This window comes from Chinchilla lanigera, unplaced genomic scaffold, assembly GCF_000276665.1.
Source record: "Chinchilla lanigera isolate Chin_1 unplaced genomic scaffold, ChiLan1.0 scaffold00013, whole genome shotgun sequence".
Classification (NCBI taxonomy): domain Eukaryota; kingdom Metazoa; phylum Chordata; class Mammalia; order Rodentia; family Chinchillidae; genus Chinchilla; species Chinchilla lanigera.
The window spans coordinates 22,081,661-22,104,271 of NW_004955414.1; the positions used below are offsets into that span (position 1 = coordinate 22,081,661).

A 22,611-nucleotide genomic window follows, 5' to 3' on the forward strand; every position below is an offset into this window, starting at 1 on the left:
TTTGCTCCACCATGCCTTTCTGCTATGCCATTTCCACCTTGGAACCAGCCAGCCATGTACTGAACCTTCTGAAATCACAAGCCAAATAAACTCCTTCTGTAAACTGCAGGTGTCAGGTGTTTTATCTCAGAGACAGGCAAGCTGACTGATAACAGCACTGAGGACTACTATTTAACTACGAGGGCTACTATTTCAGCATATCTTCCGAGAGGACACAATTCAAATCTCTATAGTTCTCAAAAAGAAATCAATGAATGACATGGACATTGGCCCATTTTTTTAGTTTCTGCTGTGAAATAAGTTTCTTGACAGAGCTGGGATATATTAATTACAAAAATGGAACCTCTGTGTCACTGCTCCTTATATCAATGCCCTTTGAAATGTGACTTCTCAGTCTCTCAAGAAGGAGAGCCTCTTTCTTCACCCACTACATCCACACTGGTCTCATACTTTGCTCTGGCCATGAATGGCACTGTGCCAGTTTTGAACCTAAGAATCAAACTTTCAATCTTTTGTTTTTACTTTTTTTAGTTTTTTTAGTTTTTTTTTTTGTTTTTTTGTTTTTTTGTTTTTTTAAGATAGAGTCTCACTGTGCAGTCTGGCTGACCCTGAACTCACTATGTAGCACAGGCTGGCCTCGAACTCATGGCGATCCTCCTGCCTGCGCCTCCTGAGGCTGGGAGTATAGGCGTGCGCCACCATGCCCAGCATCAGTCTCTCTTTTCAGGACCCTGATCCTGCCCTATAAACAAGCCCAGGCCGGCCTGCTATCTGAGGAGAGACACGTGGCCCAGACTCTGATGTCATTCCTGCCACCGCACACCCACCAGACGTGGCTGAGTGAGGCCACCCTAGACCAACTCCCGGGTGACGGCCAGATGGTCCATGTACTCCTGGGTGAACATACAGAGCTGCTGTTTTAAACCACTTAAGCTCTGGGATGGTTTGTTACGTATCATTAAATAACCGAAGACAAGAGGTAGCTGGGTGTGTGATTCTGTAACAATACAAGAGGCATTTAGCAAGTTCACAGGCATCAGTGTTGGTAGAAGCACAACAAATTAAGAGGAAATGCCCAAGTCCAGAGAACGTGTCTGCGCTGTGAGGAATTCCAGATGCTCATTCTAGGGAACGAGTCTAAAGAAAAATTCTAACTGCTCCCAGAAGCTGGCTGACCTCCTTGCAGTGTGGAGTGAGAGCTCATCCCTGCGAACGGACAGGTTGGAGGCTTGGCAGCAGCAGCAGCCCAATGAGATTTGGCGGCCAAAGAATTCCGTTATGCAGCCAAACTTAGATGACATCGCTGCTGCCGTTGCCAACTTACTCCCGAAGCCACTGGGCAGACTGGAACGGCTGGGGCAGGGGAGGTGGCAGGTGCAGCAGGTGCAGCTCGTGTAACAGCCCGGATCTTCCTGGCTCACCTGTTCTCCAGGCGTTGGAAACTAGCTTCATAGAATCTGTCTGCAGTTGGATTTGGCTTCATTTTTGCCCAGGGAGCAAGCCTATATATGTAACTTCAAAGTGTGAGGCAGCTAACAATCCAGGGGTACCCTCAACCAGCAAGAGGAAGCCAGAAATAAATACCTATTCTCAGAAGTTCCTGGAGCAGAGCGTGGTGGTGCACACCTGTAATCCCAGCACATAGGAGACTGAGGCAGGAGGGTCTCAGCAAGTTTGAGGCCAGCCTGGGCAACATAGTGAGTTCACGGACAGCCTAGACTATGTAACAAGACCATATCTCCAGGGGCTGGGGATTTAGCTCAGCGGCAAAAGCACCTGCCTGGCAAGTGCAAGGTCGTGAGTTCGGTTCCCGGTACCAGAGAAAAACCAAAAAAGACCATATCTCCAAAAGAATGCTCCTGGAAGATGCAGCTCAGTTACTCACAATCATGACTGGCTTGATGACGTACCTTGTATCAGTTCTCCTACTTGCTTGGCTTGCCCATCCCTCAACCCTCCTCTGGGGTACTTCCCAAATAAACTGCCCCCTCAGAAGTCCTTGGCCCAGGCTATGGTTGGTGTGTGATACAGGGAGAGGAGCTGGGACACAGGGGGAGGAAGATACCAGGATAAGATAAGAGACATCATAGAGAGCGTCATTCTGTCCACCTAATCATTAAGAATGTCTTCTGCTGTAGGAACTTTCTGGTAAACTATCCCTGGGCCCATTCTAAGAGATTTATCCATAAATCCTTCCTCTATATCTTGTCCACTACCAGGAGTAGTGGCACACACCTGTAACCCCAGCACTTAGAAGGCTGAGGCAGGAGGATTACTGTGAGTTTGAGGCCAGCCTGGGCTACCAAGTGAGTTCAAGGCCAGCCTGAACTGCAGAGCAAAACCCTGTCTCAAAAAAGAGACAAATAAAGAAAGAAAGAAAGAAATAATAGAAAAAATCTTTCCCACAGTTCTCCAATCTTACCTTTCCCACTCTCAGACCATCTGACAAACCTACCAGACACCATCCAGGAATCACTGTCAATTCATCCCTGGAAATGGGTCATTCCAGACTAGGTAAAAGGTGGGTTTCCCACCACAGTCCACTTCCGCCTGGGGGCTGTGTCCTGTAAAGAGCCGTGTGCCAGTCCGGCTTGAGTCTCCTCCCCTGCCAAGAGGCAGAATTTGGAGGGTGGCCTGAGTTCTCATTCATTTTAATGACAGAATGATATTCCATCCTAAGCAATATTTCATCACACTTTACTTAACCAGTCCTCTATTTTTGTCGCTACGACACAGCTGCAGCAAATACCCTTCAGTAGCCCTGGGTCACCTCAAGGAACACACACTTCAGTGGAAGAGACTGCCACGATGCCAGTAATCAGAAAATACTTAATGACCGTTGAGAGAAATGCTGTGAAAGAAAAATACCCAGAGTTGTGGCGGAGATTTGACCTCACGAGGTGGCGGTGAGTCCCACAAGCCTCCGCGTGGAGGCCGCACTTTATCAGGACATGCGGGATGAGCCAGCTGGGCGATGAGCGGCTGGTGGTGCCGATGAGGTGGGGGAGGCGGGGGCAGCGTGTGAGGACCTCCAGTTAGAGCGCACACCTGGGCACCGGGCAGGGGTGCGCGGGCGGGAAAGGTCAGCTTTCTAGGGCGTGGCCGGCAGTCAGTCCACCGGCCTGATCTGTGAGGTAGAGCAGGGGAGAACCGAGGGTGGCGGAACTTGTATGCTTGAGCTGTGTGCTTTACTGTGAAGTACACGGCCATGGGCCCACAGAGGATTTCAACGAAGGATTTTCTAAATCTTCCTCTGGTGACCCTATGGAATGTGCTGAAAAGGGGCGGGTCAAAGACGGGAAAAGCCTAGGAGACAGAGCTGGCTGTGTGGCCTTGGAAAGTCAGATAACCTCTCTGGGCTCCGGTTTCTTCATCGAAACATAGGGGTAATGATTCCTACATTATAGAACGCTGTTACGATTGGTGAGATAAAATGTTAGAAATGTTAAATGTTGCCAGGTGTCTTGGTTACTTTTCTCTCGTTGCTGGGACAAAATATCTGACACCCAAAATTAAGGAAGGAGAGGTTTATTTCACTTACAGTTTGTGGAGGTTTCAATCCGTACTTGGCAGATTATCAGGCAGAGTGGCACATGGCAGAGGGCTGCATCTCAGGGTGGCAGCACACAGCTCAACAGCAAGTACACACCAGAGCGGAATGGGGGAGGAATGGCCTCAAGCACCCTTTTCCTCTCCCTTACATATGTAAACTATCCACCCCAGGGCGGGTGCAGCTCTCACACCCACAATCATTCAACTCTAATAGCCTGCCCCAAGGTCGCATGAGGCTTTGGAGGGGACACACAGACATAAACCATAACACCAGGCGTGGTGGCACACACCTGTAATCCCAGCACTCGGGAGGCTGAGGCAGGAGGAACACTGGGAGTTCGAGGCCAGCCTGGGCTACAAAATGAGCTCAAGGCCAGCCTGAACTGCATAGCGAGACCCTGCCTCAGAAAGACAAAAAAAGAAAGAAATGTTAAATGCTTGGTAAACATTAGCACTGATTGTTTTTGTAAATTCTTCATTCTCCGTTACCTTACTTATATGTACTTCAATACAGAACTGTGTTCATCCCCTTCCCTCAGCACCCATCGAGTCTGTCGTCTCCCCCGCCCCTTTGTGGCTAATTCTCCTCAATTCTAACCCTGTTGCCTACCCTGGTGCCTGCCTGCAGCTTGTCCTTCTTCTTAAGCCACCTCACTGCTTAGCTACCACAGTAAGTAAACAGAAACACGCGTATTTCGTCTGCCTGCTTGGAAATCTCCCTGCTTCTCCATCTGCTAGAGGACGACGACCCAACCCACGTCTATGAGTTAGTCTCTCTCTGGTCTGGCCCATCCACCTGTCGTTCCTGCTCCTCCCCAGCCGCCCAGCCCCGCCTGCTCCCTGTGCCCCAGACATCTGGGGCTGCGTGAGGGCCCTTCCCACGCACCTCGCATCCTGACGCTTTTTCTTCCACCCAGACACCTCCCCTCACCCTGCTCCTGTTTTGAGATCTGCTTCAGTGTCCCCTCTTTCCCCTGGAACGTTCACCCCCTCCTCGCGCTGTTAAGGCACTCCGTCCCTGGGCCACCAAATCACTGTGCACATCCTCGCACTGCAGGCTCTATCGAGTTTGCTGCCTTTATTTATTTATTTATATTAAATTTTCCAATGAGTAGGGGAACAGGGGGGAGGAAAAGAAACGAAGGGACAAGAAAAAAATAGAAGGAAAGATGGAAACAGCTTCTATACACAAGGAGGGGACGAGGGGGTGAAGGAAGGGAAGGAAAAGGAGAAGAAAAGAAGATAGATCATGTTCAGGTGCAGATTCTTCATGATGAATGTGACTATCATGTGCATCTAAAATGTTCCAATAAAAACATAAATAAGTAAATTTTCACTCCCAACTGTGGTTTCACTTCTCTGCAGTGGTGGCCTGGTTTAATCCTCGGTGTCCAGCATAGATTCTGTCGTATATCAGATGTGCAAATGGACATATACATGACAAAAAAAGAAAGAAGACAAAAAGTCACTCCGCGTTTGGAACTAGCTGGCCTGGTCACATCAGGGCTTGGCCTGTAGGTGGCCTGTGCTTAGAGGGTTTTCCCTGGGCCATCGAGGCTGATTCCTTCTTTACTCCAGGGAATGTGGTCCAAGAAGCGGCTAATTTCCTTTCTCTCCCCTCATCGCACCTGCTTGCACCTGGGTTTCGCCTTGGGACCCAAACCAACTGCCCCCTCCAAGTGTGGAGCTACAGTGCCATCTACTGGCAGTGAGAAGATCTGCAGGTCAGGCTGCAGGAGGAGGAGAACTTAGGAATTTAAGGACCAGTGTGGTTTAATCTTGTTGTGGCCTAAAATTGATGGAGGGAGTCCCTTATGTAGCTTTCTGATTGACCAAAGTCTTTTGGTCACGTCTCTGCGGCCGGAGTCCTTGTTAAATCTCAGAGTGAAGGCCCACACCCTGAGCAGCCAGCAGCCAGTGACCTTAACTCAGTGTCCCAAACATGCCCTCATTCCCTAAGGACACGCAGGACCCACTGTCCACACTCAAGAACTCATGACAGGAGCCTCCGCCAGACTTTGGGGGCCAGGAGCCGGGTCTCTGCCTCAGTCCCCTCAGAGATGGGAGACTTTTCCTTAGGCCCTTAGTGACCACACCCTTTCCTGACCAGAGCCCACACTCAGCGCGGCCGGAGACTGGGAACCCACACCCAGACATCCCAGCTCCACCCTACCCAGGATGGGGTCCTGCGAGGACCCGCTCACTCTCAAGACTCTCAGTGACCAGGGTCCTCGCGGAGATCCCACGGTGATCGCAGTACCTCCCTCCACTCACAGCCCCACTCAGATCTCTCCAGTTCACACTCAAGTCCCAGGGACAGGGACCCTTCCCCGGGGGGCCTCCTGAGGGTGGATTCCTCAGCAGCCCCTGAGAAAAGCCTTGATGCACTGCTGAAGCAGAATAACCAAAGCAGCACACAAAACGTTTTGTTCAAGAGCTTAATATTTGTAGAAAAACACCTATGAGACAATCATGGAGTAAATCTGAACTTTATTGACCCTCTTACACTTATGTTATAGTTTATACTGTTTTATTTTGAACAGCAAATGGACATCAACTGCAATCGTCAGAGTGTTCGGAACTCCAGCCCGTCCTCAGAGACCCGACGGCTCAGAGCTCTGTGACCAAAGGCCTCTAAGTGAGGGCTAGAGCTTGACGAGGGCCAGAGGGTCCCTTCAGGCCACCTTGTGCTTCTGCTTCTGCCTTCTGCTTCCCTCTGGGCCCCCAAGGGGTTGTCAGAGCCTCTTGCCTCTGGGACTCTGCCCGCTGCCTTTTCCCTGGGCCCTTCGTCCAGACACGGGCCGCAGCTGTGCCGGGTCTCATGAGGAGGGGTGGACCGCAGGGCCAATTGGCACAGTCCCAGGACGTCTCCCTGAAAGCCGCGTTGCCCTCGCCCCGGCCCAGCCCATGTGTGTGAGGAACAATTAGCCACAACCCTCTGAAATGCTTCTGCCACGCGTTAGTCCACATGGACAGTGTCACCGATAAACAAGCCAACTTCTGCTTTTACCCCAAATCCTCTGGGAATATAGCACAGGGCTCAAAGTAAATATGATATACGGAAGAACCTGGAGAGCCAGATGAAAATGGTGACCTTCGCCGTCTCCATTCCCACCTCAAGCATCCCAGAGCCGTTGTTCCTGTTTGGTTTGGCCTGTGCTGAGTGGTCCTGTGAGGAACTCAGCCACTCTGCTCCTGGGGTCGCTTTAAGCCTTAAGCACAGTTCTTGGTCACTAACTGCGCCAGGCCTGGCTCACAAACAAAGCCTCCAGCTCTAAGGACTCTTTTCAGAGAAACAAAACATCCCCGTTTATCAAAGGCGCAATGGGTCGGTCATTCCATCGCTTTGTTCATTCTTTCTGGTCGTTGTTAATGAGACAAGGTCCACACTGTTGCTCAACCTGGCCTCAAAGCCTGACTCTCCAGCCGACCCCGTAAGAGCTCCTTCCTAACCCATCTTTACTGAGTTCTGCCGTGTGGCGGGTCCTGGGCTGGGTTCTGGGTATGACAGTGAGTAAAAGAGAATCCTTTGGAACTTACCTGGAGGTCATGAGAGATGCAGGCGTTACACAAACTACACACTTCCCCGCCGGGCCTCACAGCACATGCACGTAAACACAGGAGGATCAAAAGCTAGAGCCCAGCCTGTGCAGCTTAGTGAAACCACGCCTCAACATTTTTTAAAAAAAATTTTTTTTTTTTTTAATTTTGAGACAGGGTCTGGCTATGTAGTTCAGGCTGGCCTTGAGCCCACTGTGTAACCCAGGCTGGCCTCCACCTGCCTCAGCCTCCCAAGGGCTGGGATGACAGATGTGCGCCACCACACCCAGCCAAATAAAAAGGTTTTAAAAGGCTGGGGATGTAGCCCCTCGTGAAGCCCCTAGATTCAATCCCCAGTGCCACCAAGAAAAAAAATTAAAACTACACAGGTATCTATTAATAGAAAGTGTAAAGAAAAGAAGGGAAATGAAAAAAAATGAGAAAAGAAAGAAAACATGGAAACAACCTCTTGTAAATGAGAGGGTTGAAGGCAGGGAAGAGGAATGGGGAAAAAAATAAGTTATATGGTGTGCAGGTACAAACTCGCTATGACAAATGTGACCATAATGTATACCTACAATGTACCAATAAAATCTGATTTTAAAAAATAATAGAAAGTGTGACACAGGCTCCAAGATGGACCTCACATGTGTCCAGGCCTGTGTGCCATGCTGCGGGTGATAGAAAAGAAACAGATAAGGAATAAATCTACTGCCACGGGTTCAGAGTCTAGCTGGAGGCCTGGGGATTTAGCTCAGTGGCACAGCGACTGCCTGGCAGGCATGAGGTCCTGAGTTAGAGTCCAGGTACCCCCCCCCCCGAAAAAAATCTAACTACAGCCTACTGGCAGCTCCTTCTGGGAAAGGAAGTTAGAGAAAACCTCCTTCTAAATAAAATATGTGAGAATAATCAAAGAGTCCTGAGCACAGGAGAGATCAAACATTCTGGCTAATGAGGCCCAGGAAACAAGACCAACCTGCAAGGTCTGGCGCTCTAGAGCCACACAAAGAGGTCTCCGTGGTGGTGTTGCGGCCAAGGTACTTATTTAATTGAGTCACCCATGGAGGCCAGATGCAAGGCCAAGCTAGTTCATCGGGGGCCGGCGGTGCGCACCCAGTATAAGACCGAGCACCAGCCCTGAGGGGCAGGAGAGGAGGAGAGTTCTACAGTTCTAGTTCCAGTCTAGTTCCAGGTCTAGCGGGGGAGGTGCTGATATGACTTAGTGCGGCTGTAGAAAGACTACAAAGGGGGGCTGGGGATTTAGCTCAGCGGCACTGCACCTGCCTGGTAAGCACAAGGTCATGAGTTCAATTCCCAGTACTGGAAAAAGAAAAAAAAAAAAAAACAGAAAGACTACAAAGCATAGGCTCAGCCTGTGACAAAGGAACGAAGGTGTCTGACATTTTACATAGGGGCCAAGCAGTCTTATGACAGAGCATGGGGTGGCCTCGGTTAGGTAACTATGACAACACTTACAAAAATAAACTTAAGGAACCAGAAGCTTAAGATTTAAAATGGCCCTGGAGCACACAATGGAGTTGGGTTAGTTTTCTTTCCCATATCAGTAGGCAGCACTTGCCTGGCGTCCACCCGGCCCTGGGTTCAGTCCCCAGCACTGCCAACAAACAAGCAGGCAGGCAGCACTTAGAAAATGTAGTCACAGGGCGATGCATGTCTGTGATCCCGGCACCTGGGAGGCTGAGGCAGGAAGACTGCAAGCTCAACCTAAGCCTACATAGTGAGACCCTGTTCCCAGCCACCAAAAAACAAACAAGCAAACAACAACAAGAAAAAAAAAACATAGTCACAGAGGACTGCCGACACCAGTGGCCAGGGAGAGAGGAAGAGGACAAACAGGACTTCTTGGAGTCCCAGCAAGGGGCAAACAGACTGCACAGGCGAATGGGTTTGTTCACACTTACTTATTTGATTATTGATCAGAGTCCAGCGCTGTGCCGAAAATTCCAGCGCTTCGGAGGCTGAGGCAGGAGGTTCATTGCAAGTTCAAGGCCATCTTGGGTCATGTAGTGAGAATCTCTCAAAAACAAACAAACAAAAAACCAGAGAAGTGGAGCTGAGAAAAGAAATAAGTATACAGTAAAGCACGATAACTGTCGTTAAAATACGTTCCTGAAGATGCGGACGGGGACATAAACAGAATTAGGAGGTGTCATGTGCATGTGCGGGCTCCCCGTGGCGCACGCAGTCACGGTGTAAGCATGTACTAATGAATGTATAACCGGGAGAGGAAGGAGGGGCACCGGCACGGCTCGGCAGCTCCTCCTCCGCAGCCTGCGCTGGAGCAGCCAGCCGCAGTGGGCGGACTGCCGACGCCGGCGGAGGTGCCAATTTCGAAGCATCCTCCTGCGTGGAAATGGAATAGTTATTTTTACCACTGGCTTTGATTTCCCGCACAACTTCCTGCTGGGTCTGATAAATTTGGGTCTAACCTTTGCGCGCATGAGCGCGGACGTCACGCACGCGCGTGGGCAGTGCAGGGATGACAATGACAAGAGTGGTCGTTGCCGCGGGGGTGAGTCACGCTCCTCGGACCAGAAAGGAAGCGGAGTGCGAGGTCCTGCGGCAGCGCAGTGCGGGCCATGTGACGCTTGTGGCAGAGGCCTGGCCTCGGCGACCCGGCCAACGCCAGGTCCGGCCCACAGCCCCACGCTCCCTACTGCGGCGGTGGACGCTGTACCGTGGGCAGTCAGCTGGTGGGGAGCCATTTGCGTTTTCTAGCTTCATTCCCTGTTCTTCAGGAAAGCTCTCATAGGGCTGGGGATCTAGCTCAGTGGCACAAGGGCCTGCCTGGCAAGTGCAAAGGTCCTAAGGTCGATTCCCAGCACCCCAAAAAAGCAAAAAAAAAAAGCTCTCAGAAAATGCCATCAATCTGTACTTTCCCCAATGAATATATATTGCTACAAGTAATAGTTTTTAAACAACCCTAAAATATTGCTGGGCGTGGTGACACACGCCTGTAATCCCCGCACTGGGGAGGCTGAAGCAGGAAGATTGCCACAAATTGAAGGGCACCCTGGACTACACAGAGAGTTCGAGGCCAGACTGAACAACATAGCAACACCCCGTCAAAAATAAATAAATAAAAAGGACACATCTAAGTCTGCTGGAGAGGTGAGAAAGGACAGGGACGAGCTGAGCCCCGCCCCCACGCCTCCTCTCCGACACTCCTCCCTTAGGCCTCCCTGAGAGGGGTGGCACCTCGGCCTGTGGTGCAGATCGTGCAGATCGCAGTGTGGACCCCGGAAGCAGCACCTTCACCTCCTCCCTCTGTCTTCCTCCTTCCCTGAAGCGCTGTGCTTCCGGCACTCACATCACCCAGCCCTGGACCTAACTCTTTATAAGGTGATGCTGACTCACCCTCGCCGAAGTCCTTGGACTGGAGGCTGAGTCGGACCTCGGGGCCTCCAGGATGTGTACAGCTCTCTTCCAAGCTCTCCACCCCAGCTGGGCGTGGTGGCGCACGCCTGTAATCCCAGCACTCGGGAGGCTGAGGCAAGAGGATCTTTGCGAATTCGAGACCAGCCTGGGCTACAAAGTGAGCTCAAGGCCAGCCTGAACTGCATAGCGAGACCCTGTCTCAAAAAGACAAAAAAAAAAAAAGTTCTACACCTAGAGGACCGCAGTCATACTGGCGTCTTCCGGGATCCTCACTCTCTTACAGGCGAGCCACACCCGAGGCTCAGCCACATGGCCACCATCTTCCCCTCCCCCGCATCCTTGGGCCCTAGTAGTTCGCTGCCCCCTCACTCCCTGCCAAACCACCACCACGTGACACCCAGTGTTCACACGGGCTCTACTCGAGGTGTGGCCCGGACCAGTCTACAAACGCATTCTTAGGGTCCATGGTGAGGTGAAGCAATTTGATAGAATTATAGTAAGCCACTGGAATCTAATAATAAAAGTACCCTGAAAGCAACACATCATACTAAATTGGATCCTGAAAGAGAAAAAGGCTATGAGTGGGACAGCTGCTGAAATTCCACGGAGTCCCCCTGTTGATTTTTTAGTTTTGATGAATGTATGACAGTGATGTAAGACGCTAACCTTGGGGAGGCTGGGGAAGGGTACACAGCAATCCTCTACTCTCTCTGCAGTTTTTCTGTAAACCTTAAACTACTCTAAAATAAAAAGGTTATTTTTAAAAATGGATTTATTGACCAACTTCAATGAAGATAAAAAAATGTAATATAACTACCACTGTTAATCCCTATCACCTTGTTCTGAAAGCCTGTATCATTCTTACTGTTCTTGCTTTGTTTTATTTTTATCTATGTTGTTGACATTTTGCTATTGTTTTTTTTTTTTTAATTCTCTTTAAAATAAAGAAATGGCTGGGCATTGTGATGCACATCTGTAATCCTACACTCGGGAAGCTGAGACAGGAGGATCGCTGCAAGTTCAAGACCAGCCTGGGCTACAAAGTGAGCTCAAGGCCAGCCTGAACTGCCTAGAGACCCTGTCTCAGAAAGACAAAAAAATAAATAAAATAAAATGGATTTACATTTTGTGTCTTTCTTCAAATTTATTTTTCTAGTAAATTAGCTGCATTTTGCAAAAATGTTAAGCCCTCTCAGCACTTGGAAGACTGAGGCAGCAAGACCGCACGTTCAAGGCCAACCTGGGCTGCGCAGCAAGATGCTGACATAAAAAAGGTCCGCAGTGGATCCCGTGTGGAAATTTTAAAAACAGAGCCGCCTGTCACAGACAAGCCTAAGGGAGAAGCGCTGTCTGTCGCACTCTGCATCGCCGAGGCTCTGTCGCCATGGCTGTCACGGACGCTGATCGTGAACCGGCGGCGGTGGGCCGGTGTGGCTTTGGGAACCAGTCACTGCGCACCGTGGAAAAAGTCACAGCTCAGAACTCGGTCAGCTCTCAAACACAGGCACATTTCAGGGCTCGGTCACATACCCCGTACTGTCACAGCCCAGAACTTTGTCACATTCCAGGTGTGACCCACCGGAGGCTGTCACGCCGCAGGCCAAGCCCGGGCTGCAGCGGGACCCTGGGAAGCGCTAGGCCGTGAGGATTTGTGCGGGGCCGCTCTGTCTAGAAAGGTACTGGGAGACGCTTTTGTTTGAGGCATGGCAGAGCCCTGCTCTGTGACTGCGTCTAGGGCGTGGAATGTGACGTGGGATGCAGAACGTGACCGGGTGAATCCTGGGCTATGACAGGGCACAGGGTGGCCTGTGTGGGCTTCACAGGGTCCGGGACAGCGAGCTCTGGGGAGCGGCAGGTCTTAGTGTGCCTGGGATCTGTGTGTGACAGTGGCACCGCGGAGGTGAGAGTGGGTCTGGGTCTCTTAGGTTACATTTGCAGCAGAGTTTGCTCTGCGCTCGAGAGCCTGCCCTCCCTCCTGGGGTAAAGAGCAGACCAGGTCTCCCAGCCCACAGCACAGAATGCTCTGCTTCCAGGGCCCCTGCCCCGGACCATCACCCCAGAGAGCGCAGTCGCCGCCACCACCCCAGGGGCAGCAGCTCCCAAAGCTCCAAAGGCTGCACTTGGGCTCGGATCAGCTTCTGTGCCCTCAGAGACTGCAGCCCCTTGCCTGAGTTCAGCCCTTGTGTGAGGCCACAGCGCCATCTGGTGGCTACTGTGAGCCAGGCTGGTCATGTCTGCGCCCTGCTGGGCCAGGGGACGCTCTGACAAGGGGAGCCTCTCCCTCCACCGCTAGTGACCACAGCGCCTTGCGCAGGCTCCAGGGACCAGACCCTTCCGCTCCGGTCCTTGAGCGACCACAGCCTCTGGGTCAACATCCCCAAGGGCCAGGTCCCCTCACTCAGTTCCCGACGCCCCCTGCAGTGGCCAGGGCCTGGGATCCACACCCGTGATAACCAGAAGCCCTCACTCAAGCTCCAGAGCGCGGGAGGGGCCCCTCTCTCAGGCCCCCTGCAGTGGCCTGGCCCCACACTTGGGCCGCTCGAGGACCAGGCTGTATGGCTCTTAATCCCCAGAGGCCAAGGGACCCTCAGTCAGCTCCCCATGGCCAGGGCCCTTCAGTGACCTGCAGCCCCCCATTCAGGACCCTCTGAGCAGGGTAACTGGGAACCATTACTCGGAGGCCAGTGGGCATATGACAGGCACCGGTGGGGGGCTCACTGAGCCCCAAGAGCTGAGAACGGCCCAGCCGGCCGCCCCGTCCGCCCGTCCGCCCGTCCGCCCGTCCTCTGCTTCTTCTGGTCCTCTTGTTTCGCCTGTGCTCCTGTGTCTCTGCTTCCAGCGTGGCTGCAGCTTGGCCCAGATCTCCCCTCTCTGTGGAGGATGCTCGCCCACCCTGGGCGCTCTGGCCTGAGCACGCCGGATCATGTAGCACGGCAGCCCCCTGCCGCCACCTTCCTCACTCCCGCGGGCCCTGCAGCACCAGGCGCACCCCTCTGCGCCTCTCACACTGCCCCGGGTCCTGACACACAAAGGCCAGGTGCTTCTCGGCGCTGACACGTGCCCAGGCCGCTGTGCTGACCTCCCTGTCCCTTCCTTCCCGTCCCCGCACGGCTCTGCCCTGCTCTTCCCAGGCCCCATCCTAACCGGGTTCGTTTCTTTATTCAGACAAATACTGAACCAGCATGCACAGCTCTGAGACTGGGGCGCGGGTGAGGACGCAGGAGAAGAGGCTCCCTGAGCAGATGCGGAGCGGGAGGAAGAGTCTGCCAAGCGGTCCAGGACAGGCGGGGCTTTGGAGAGGGAGCTGCAGTGGCAAAGCACAGAGGCCCCGGTGTCGGGGAGCCACAGCCCTGAGCGGTGGAGCAGGAGGCAGGGCCCACGGTGGAAGACCCCGTGGTTAGGAAGCGTGGGTGTTTCCCCCAGGATGCAAAACCAGCAAAAACTTCAAATAAGAAATATCTTCACCTGTTCTTTTCACCAGAAACCTCAGTGTGAAGGCACCGTGGAAGAGATGGGAGAGGAACAAAAACAGGGCTGTGCGTGGCGGTGCGTGCCTGCAATCCCAGCACTCCGAGAGGCTGAGCTGGGAAGATCACAAGTTCCAGCCCAGCCTGCGCAATTCTGTGAATCAGTGAGACCCTCTCTCAAAAGAAACAAATATGAACTAAAAAGGGCTGGGGATGTAGCTGAGTGAAAAGGTCCTGGGTTCAATCCCCAGTACTAGAAAGGGGGTGGGGATAGGGGGAGAGAGAAACTAGTCAGCACAGCAGGTCAGTCAACAAACATCTATCAGGCTGGGTGTGGTGGCACATGCCTGTAATCCAGACACCTGGAAGGCTGAGGCAGGAGGATCACCGTGAATTTGAGGTCAGCCTGGACTACAGAGTGAGACCAGCTACATCAGCAAGTTCAAGGCCAGCCTGGACTACAGAGTGAGACCCTGACTCAAAAAAAAGAAAAATCTATCGAGTATTGCAGTGGGTAAAATGATGCCGCCCCCAAAAAGGTATGTACGTGTCTCAGAACCCACGAGTATGACTTTGTTTGGAAAAGGGGACTTTGCGGATGTAGCTAAGCTAAAGATCTCACAGTGAGGTCGTCCTTGACTATTCAGTGGGCCTCAAATCCAGTGACAAGTCCCTTAGAAAGAACACACACAGGAGGAGTGAAAACAGAAGAGAAGATGGGAGTGACGCGGTTACAAGCCAGGGAATGCCCAGGGCGAGGACGGCTCCTCCCCCAGGACGGGGCCCTCCCATCCCACAGGCCCTGCCGAGCTTGCTTTCTTTTCTTTTTTGTTTTCTTTTCTCTTCTTTTCTTTCTTTTTCTTTCTTTCTTTTTTTCTTCTCCTGCCAACCTCTTGATTTCAAACTTTGGGCCTCCAGAACCATGAGGAATAAATTTCAGTTGTTTTAAACCATGAGGCTCATGGTAATCTAGCACCTAACACCAGCGCCAGCCAGGTACTGCGGTCAGCACTGCGTATAGAAGATAAACATCTCCTGGCCTCAAGTTTCTTCCGAAGTAGTGACTGGTACATTGCAAATCTCTACCCTAATTTATTGGATTCATTAGTTAATTCTCTAGTTCACTTATCAGAGATGTGAAGTAATCTCATTTCTTCCCCTGGTGCTGGGGATTGAGTCTGGGGCCCCATGAATGCTGGGCACGTGCTCTGCCACGGAGCCATACCCTCAGCCTGATCTTCGAGAGAATATCACAGAAAACATGGGGGGCCGGGGATGTAGCTCAGCGGTACCCGTGCCTGCCTGGCAAGCGTAAGGTCCTGAGTTCGATTACCCGTACCAAAAAAAAAGAATGTTTAAAAAAAAAAAAAAAGAAAGAAAACAGACCATGGGTTTGGGGAGAAGGGTGGAAGCAAGGGCTGGGGCCATAGCTCAGTGGTAGAGCACTTGTCCAGTATGTCCAAGACCCGGGGTTCCATCCCCAAGAATGAAAACAAAAAGCGAATGCAAGCAGGGAAATCATTAATTAGGATAACCTGAAGCAATCTAAGCAAAAGAGGTGGCCGGTGGAAATTAACCTGAGGTTAGGCTTCGGAAGAGGAATAAATGGGATTGTTAATGAGCAAGATTTAGGAGGAAAAGGAGACCACATGTCGAAGAGGACACCAGGTGTACCGCAGACTGAGATGTCTCATCCCCTGCGAGGGAAGACTAGAGTAGTGTCAAAATTAGGAAGAAAAGTCAAATGGAAGAGCCATCCTGAGGGCTGGGGAAGTAGCTCAGTGGCAGAGCACCTGCCTTGTAAGCATGAGGTCCTGAGTTTGATTTCTGATACCAAAAAAAAAAAAAAGTTCCATTTTAGGCAGATGTAGTGGCCCACTCCTGTAATCCCAGCACTTGAGAGGCTGAAGCAGGAAGATTGCCAAGAGTTCAAGGTCAGCCCGAGCTACACAGTGAGTTCAAGACCAGCCTGAACTACATAGTGAGACCCTGTCTCAAAACACAAAAACTAAACAAATAGTTCCATGTTAGATGTAGTTAAAATGCCTGCTCTCAGAAGAGAAGGGGGACCCGAGATATAAATCTGAAACTCACAGGTATGTAAAGATGTAGGTAGGAGCCAGGCATTGTGGAGCATGCCTATAATCTCAGCTATACAGGAGGCTGAGGCAGGAGAATCACAGATTCAAGCCAGCCCAGACAATTTAGCAAGACCTTGTCTCAAAGTAAAAAATAAAGAGGGATTGTCAGTGGGTACAGCACCGCTAGGTTCAATCAGTACCAAGGGATACAGGAAAAGAAAAACTCCCAACCTGAATGATATCTGGGATGAGTTTATGTTCTCTAAAATCAAAGAATGAATTTTAGGAACAACAGAGGTTAAGAGCAGAATCTATTTACTGAGGGAAAGAAAGCTTCTAAGAGAGGGTCAGAAGGGAGTCCCAAGCAGGTTGCCCCTGACTCTGTCTTTTCTAGGGACTTTTATAGAGCAAAACCACAAGATGAGGCAGGTTCAAGGTAAGGGAAAAATGGACAAAACTATGGTCAGCCAATAAGAATTGTTCAGGCAAAATTGATTAAATCAGGATCAAATGGGGAAGCGAGTCACGAGTCATGTAGCAAGCGGGCATGAATACAGAACAGGCGCTTTTCCTGTAAGGGGTTGGGTCAGGACTCTTCAAGGTGGTTGCTACCTATTTAGAACATCAATCCCTGATGTTTACACCTAGAGAGGTGTGTGGGTGCATTTGTTTAGTCCTTTGTCTTGATGTCTGGTCCACAGCAAATACTTATCTTGTCTTTCACGTTGGCTCCTTGGAGGGCCTGGCCCTGTCCGACTGCCTATAATATTTCTATCTAACTCAGCTGCCTATAACACAAGGGGAAGTGGGGATATAGCTCAGCGGCAGAGCACCTGCCTGGCAAGCGCAAGGTCATAAGTTCAATTCTCGGTACCACAAAAAAAAAATAATAATAACACTAACACAAGGGGGAAAAATCATCTGGCTGAGAGAGACAAATTGACAACTTGTCAAAATTTAAAAAAAAAAAAAAGAAAAATAGCCCAATATGCAGCAGATATTGTTCCTTATCATTCTGCGGACAGCTAGATTCCCTTTATCCTAACGTTTTCCCCTCAGTCAGTAGTACATCCCTGCATTCCAGCAGCTCCCTTAGATTCTTATAAACAGGGTTCCTGAGCAACCCCAAGTCTTAGAGGACCGCTGATTTTTAGGGTTTTTTTTTTTTTGGTCTTTTTGAGACAGGGCCTCACTATGTAGTTCAGGCTGGCCTTGAGCTCACTTTGTAGCCCAGGCAGGTCTTGAATGCACAATGATCCTCCTGCCTCAGCCTCCCAAGTGCTGGGATTACAGGCATGCGCCACCAAACCTGGCTAGAGGACCGCTGTTCCAGAGTGACTTCTTCAACATCTTGTACATTTTTTCTGGTGCTTGGTGCCAGCTACTGCTGGCAGTGCTGTCCACTGGCACACTCCAAGTCTGGATTAGGACCCAGTGGACCACACAAGGCTCCTGCTCCTTTTCTCCAGAAGAAAGCAGGGGGCTTTCCACAACTAGGGGCACGGGTGTGGCCCAGCAGTGTTGGCCTGGCTTGTGTAAGGCTCTGGATTCCATCCCAGCACCTCCTTACCCCCTCAAAGCCCTGCCAAGAAAGCAAATTACAGTTTTAAAAGAAAAATATTTTTTTCAAGCTATTCTAGGAGTGTAAAAGTTCTTTCTAGGTATGGCACAAAGCCCATTAGCCCATAAAAGAAAAGCTCAAAATTTTGACAACTGGAAAAAAATTGAAACTTATTAATGACAAAGCTAACCTCTGCAATAATGTCCAGTCCCTGAGGCTTGCTGTCCAAGAGAGGTTTCCGTAGCATCTTGAGCTCTATAGCTGTCTCCTAAATTGAAGTAAATCTTGAGATCTTACAAGCCTGTCTCTGACCAGCAAAATTTCATAATGGAGTGTGGACACAGGGAAAGAACAATGTGGAGTCATTAGGAACATGATGGAAGCCAGGCGTGGTGGCAAGCGCCTATAATCCCAGCACTTGGGAGACTGAGGCAGGAGGATCGTTGGGAGTTCAAAACCAGCCTGGGCTACAAAGTGAGCTCAAGGCCAAGGCCAGCCTGAACTGCACAGGGAAACCCTGTCTCAGACAGACAAAAAAGAATATGATGAGAGCCCACCATGGTAGGCATGCCTGTAATTCAAGCACTCTAGGAGGCTGAAGCAAGAGGGTCACAAGTTCAAATCCTGCCTGGATAACTTGGTGAGATGCCCCCCCCCCCACCGCATCTCAAAACTGAAGAAGGGCTAGGGATATGAGGCTAGAAGCCAGTGCAAAAGATTGGGTCCCTGATGGCAAAAAAGAAAAAAGAAAAGAAAAAAAAACACAACATGGTAGGGATTGGCACAGGGAGGAGGAGCTTCCCAGGCCTTGCCTCCGCCACCTACTGGCTAAGGGACTTAAGTCAATCTCTCTGTCTCACTTTCCTGAAAACTGATGGTAATGGGACCTACTTCAGGGACTTCTTGTGATGATTTGATTAAATTTTCCGCTTCCAGACTCCTTGCCCCAGTTCTTTTGTTTGTTTTTGGTTTTCGAGGCACAGTCTCACTATGTAGTTCAGGCCAGCTTGAACTCTCTATGTGTATATCCCTGGCTGGCCTCAGACTTGTGACAATCCTCCTACCTCACCTTCCAGAGTGCTGGGATTACAGGCGTGTGTCACCACACCCAGCCTCCCCCAGTTCTTAACTGCTAAAATAATGGTATCACCAGCAAAGTCCACGAGGCCCTCCAGAGAAGAGACAGGGTCTTCCACTTGCTTACATAGTTTTGTTTTTTTTTGTTTTTTTTTTTTGTTGTTGTTGTTTTTTGGTACCAGGAATCGAACTTAAGACCTTGGACTTGCCAGGCAGGCGCTGTACCACTGAGCTATATCCCCAGCCCTACATAGTTTCTTAACTCTTGTCACAGAAAAAGAATTTCAGGATGTGTCATCGTGAGGCAGAGACAGATTTATTCGCCAGAGTTAGAAACAAGAGAAAATAAAAGAGAATAAAGCCTTGGGAGCTGAAGGGGATACAACTCTAAGAAGAGGAGCAGACTGGCTCCTTAACAAAGAGCAAGATCAGCTTTTACTGCGCAGCTGAAGTGGGCTAGAATCTGGTGAGCAGTGTTTCAGTTCTCGTTTTGCAAGATGGCCCCAAAAGCAATCCCTATCACTTAATCTGATCTCCAGGAGACCACAGTGTCTGCTTGGGACAGCTTCAGTTTACGGAGGCTCCCCTGGAATCCAAGGTAACCACACGCTTAGGGCAAGTATTAGAGGCTTCCAGGTGCTCGCTGGTAGTTGCAATCCCTGGAAATCTCTAGTATTGGTGTCCTAGATCTTGAAGATTGAGGTAGGTTATGCAAATTTAAAGCTGATCAACCTTGCGCTGCCAGTATTTAGACAGACACTCCCTGAGTGGTTCTTGGGCTGTAGGTAGAGCTAGGAACAGATCTGCACCAAGGTTTCAAGGTAACAAAGGAGAAAGATGCAAAAGGAAGACCAAGCTTTGTTCTACTTTTAGTTGCCCATTGGGTGTCTGTAGACCCAAGTGAAGGGTCAAGGGGTTGTGGGGAAGGGTGTGTGGCCATATCACCCTGAATGTGCCCAGTTGTGTATGATCTCAAAAGCAAACCAGGGTCTGGCCTGATTAATGCTTGGATGGAAATACTAGGTGCTTTAGCAGGGGGAAGAAAAAAAAACTTTAAGTTCCTAACTGCTTCAGAAGAAAACAGAAATTGTGCTTTTAGTGGTTTGTTTGTCCTCTGTCCCTAAGGTGGTGTCTGACTGTATTACTGGATCCCAATTCCACAACCCACTGTTACAACCTTCCAGACTAGGCAGGTAAAATCATTGATTGAGCAGATGAAATAAGAACTCAGTCATTTCAGCCGGGCCCAGCGTGCGCACCTGTAATCCCAGCCCTCTGGGAGGCCAAGGGAAGCGAATCTCAAGTTCAAGCCCCATCCATGCAGCTCGGTGACTTAGAAAGACCTTGTCTCCAAAGAAAGGGCTGGGGATGTAGCTCATCTAGAGGTTGCTGGGTTCGGTCCACAGTACTCAGGGAGAAAAAGAAAACAGTTGTCTTACACCCAAGAAATGGTGGGAGGGAGGAGGTGAATTTCCAAAGAAAAGGCCTGACAGGGTTTGCCAGTTCTGAAAAACCATCTGCCCTGCCCCGCCCCCCAACAGCCACCCCGAACTTGGAAAGCAACCGGCTCTTGTGTGAAGCGGACCCGAAGGCCTCAGCCCCAGGGACTGCCAAGTGTATTTAAGCGCTAAAAGTTTCTGGGAAAGAGGCTTGAATCCTGCTTTTTAGCCATAGGTTTGAAGCAGGTAAAAAAAATAAAAGAACACTTCAAGATGATGTCACAAGGGAAGAACAGATAATTTTTAAAAGAAAGAAATTTAAAAGTTGTAAAAAAAAAAATCACAGTTTAGATCAAGAAAGGATAAGAGAAATACCAAGAAGCAAGATTCTAAGCAGGTAGAAAAATCACTTATTGGGGGCTGGGGATTTTGCTCAGCGGCACAGCACCTGCCTGGCAAGCGCAAGGTCCTCAGTTCAATTCCAGGTACAAAAAAAAAAAAAAGTAAATTAAAGAGGGCAACCTGGGAACTGAGAGGCAGAAACAGGATCCAGATCTTTTGGTGCTATTTGAAGCTGAAAGTAGAAGCACGAGGCTTCTGAATCAGCCCAGATTTCTTTCTGCGTCCTGAGCCACCCACGGGCGCTCAGTCGGGGTGAGCGGACAGCTGTGTCACCAAGTTCTTCGCCCCAGGAAGGGGTGTGGACACACGCAGAGCAGGCGAACTGGACAGTGGGTGGGGGACATAGGTCAGCCGGTGATTGCAGCCCTGCAGACACCACTTCTCGTGGGTCAGGAGCAGGGAGTGTAGGGCAGCAGGGTGGAAAGGAAGGGAAGGAGGGAGGTCAGGGAGCCAAGAGGAGAGAGGTGGAAGACCCGAGAGGCTCCCAGTGCGTCCCATTTTACCAAGAGATCCAGAGGAGAAACATTAAAATTGTGCCCCGCGTCTGTTTCTGTGGAGGTCATACGAGCCACAGCCGTTTTGGTAAATCAGGGGAGGTCAAAATGATGCACAAGGGCCGGGGATGTAGCTCAGTGGCACAGCACCTGCCTGGCAAGCGCAAGGTCCTGAGTTCGATTCCTAGTACAAAAAAAATGATGCATGAATAAGGAAGTAGAGGCAGCATGTGGGGAGATCAGTTCTGAGGCACTACCTGGGGAAGAGAGTCCAGAAACAGTCATAGTGGAAGAAGCCAGGTTAGGACCACAGGGAGGCAAGCAGTTGTTTTGTGTTGATTCGCTTCATTTTTGTTTTGGGGTTGTTGTTGTTTTTCAGTAGCAGGGTTTGAACTCAGCACCTTCCCATTGTGCTACATCCCCAACCGTTGTTTTTCTTTTTTGTTTTGAGATAGTCGTGCTAAATCACTACATTGCCCACACTGGCCTTGAACTGGAAATCCTCCTGCCTTAGCCTCACAGTGCTATAGTAGGATTATAGGCAGGCACCACCGCCCTCACTCGGATTTGATTTTTGAAGATGGAGTCTAAATACATACATACACACACACACACACACATATATATACATATATATACATACACACACACATACATACATACATACATACATACAGATATACATAAAAAGGACTCTTAGCCTGAGCCAGGAACATCAAGGCCAGCCTGGGCTACCTGAGCTCAAGGCCGGTCTTGACTACGTAGTGAGACCATCAAGAAAGAAAACACGGTGGTGCATTCCTGCAATTCCAGCGCTCAGGAGGCTGAGGCAGGAGAATCACCATGCGTTCAAGGCCCGCCTGGCCTACACAGTGAGTTCAAGGCCAGCCTGAACTGCATAGCGAGACCCTACCTCAAACAAAACAAAACAAAACAAAACTATGGCGTCTGGATTGGATTTTCAAATTGAGTAAGAGAAGTCAAAAATGTCAGAGAGGCTGAAAATAGCTAGGATTATTATTGCCCTCTAATAACCATTGTGCATCTTGTATGGCAATAAAATCTATGAGTTTTAACTGAGTAAATGGCCCCCTGGGACAAAATGACATTTCTCCCATCCCTTGTAACATTGAGGAATAACGTGACCAAATTCTAGCCATGGAAATAAAAGCAAGAATGTCATGCACAACTTCTGGGAAGTGCAAAGTCCCTGCTCTTGTTCTGTCCCTCCCTCCTGCTGGCCAGAGTACAGAGGGCTGGAAGAGGAGCCTCGAGCTAAGTCCACATTTTGAAGAGCGTGGGGGAATTAAAGGATCTGGGTCCCCGGTGATCATGCCGATGCTTCAGAAGTCCTGGAAAGGCGATGCCTACAAGGGAGGAGCAGACACTGACCTTGTTTAAAGTTGCTGTTCACCATGGAATGTAATCTTAACTAAGAGCAGGCAGACAGCTCATATCTGTGTAGACCTCTGAGGAGAGGAGTGGGATGATGAGATCAGAGCAATTTTTTTTTTTTTTTTTTTTTTTTTTTTGTCTTTTTGAGACAGGGTCTCGCTATGCAGTTCAGGCTGGCCTTGAACTCACTTTGTAGCCCAGGCT

General features: G+C 50.1%; 1 protein-coding gene and 1 long non-coding RNA gene across 2 annotated transcripts in view; both read right to left on the reverse strand.

The window, feature by feature from the left end:
- Positions 1-6,031: 6,031 nt before the first annotated feature.
- LOC106148020 overlaps positions 6,032-22,611 on the reverse strand; it is a 30,167-nt gene continuing 13,587 nt past the window's right edge. The window contains exons 3-4 of the long non-coding RNA XR_001233118.1: positions 9,015-9,127; positions 6,032-7,092 (exon numbers count right to left, since the gene is read on the reverse strand). This is a non-coding gene — a long non-coding RNA (uncharacterized LOC106148020). The remainder of the gene's footprint in view (positions 7,093-9,014; positions 9,128-22,611) is intronic.
- On the reverse strand, positions 9,174-10,611 carry LOC106148019. The gene is made up of 2 exons (XM_013511829.1): positions 10,471-10,611; positions 9,174-9,918 (listed from the first exon to the last, which is right to left on the reverse strand). Exon 2 carries the CDS (start codon positions 9,816-9,818, stop codon positions 9,210-9,212), a length of 609 nt encoding a protein of 202 aa, XP_013367283.1. The 5' UTR covers positions 9,819-9,918; positions 10,471-10,611; the 3' UTR covers positions 9,174-9,209.

Excerpts from the sequence above, each read along its gene's own strand:
- LOC106148019 (XM_013511829.1), bottom strand. The coding sequence starts at position 9,818 with ATGGCTCCCCACCAGCTGACTGCCCACGGTACAGCGTCCACCGCCGCA.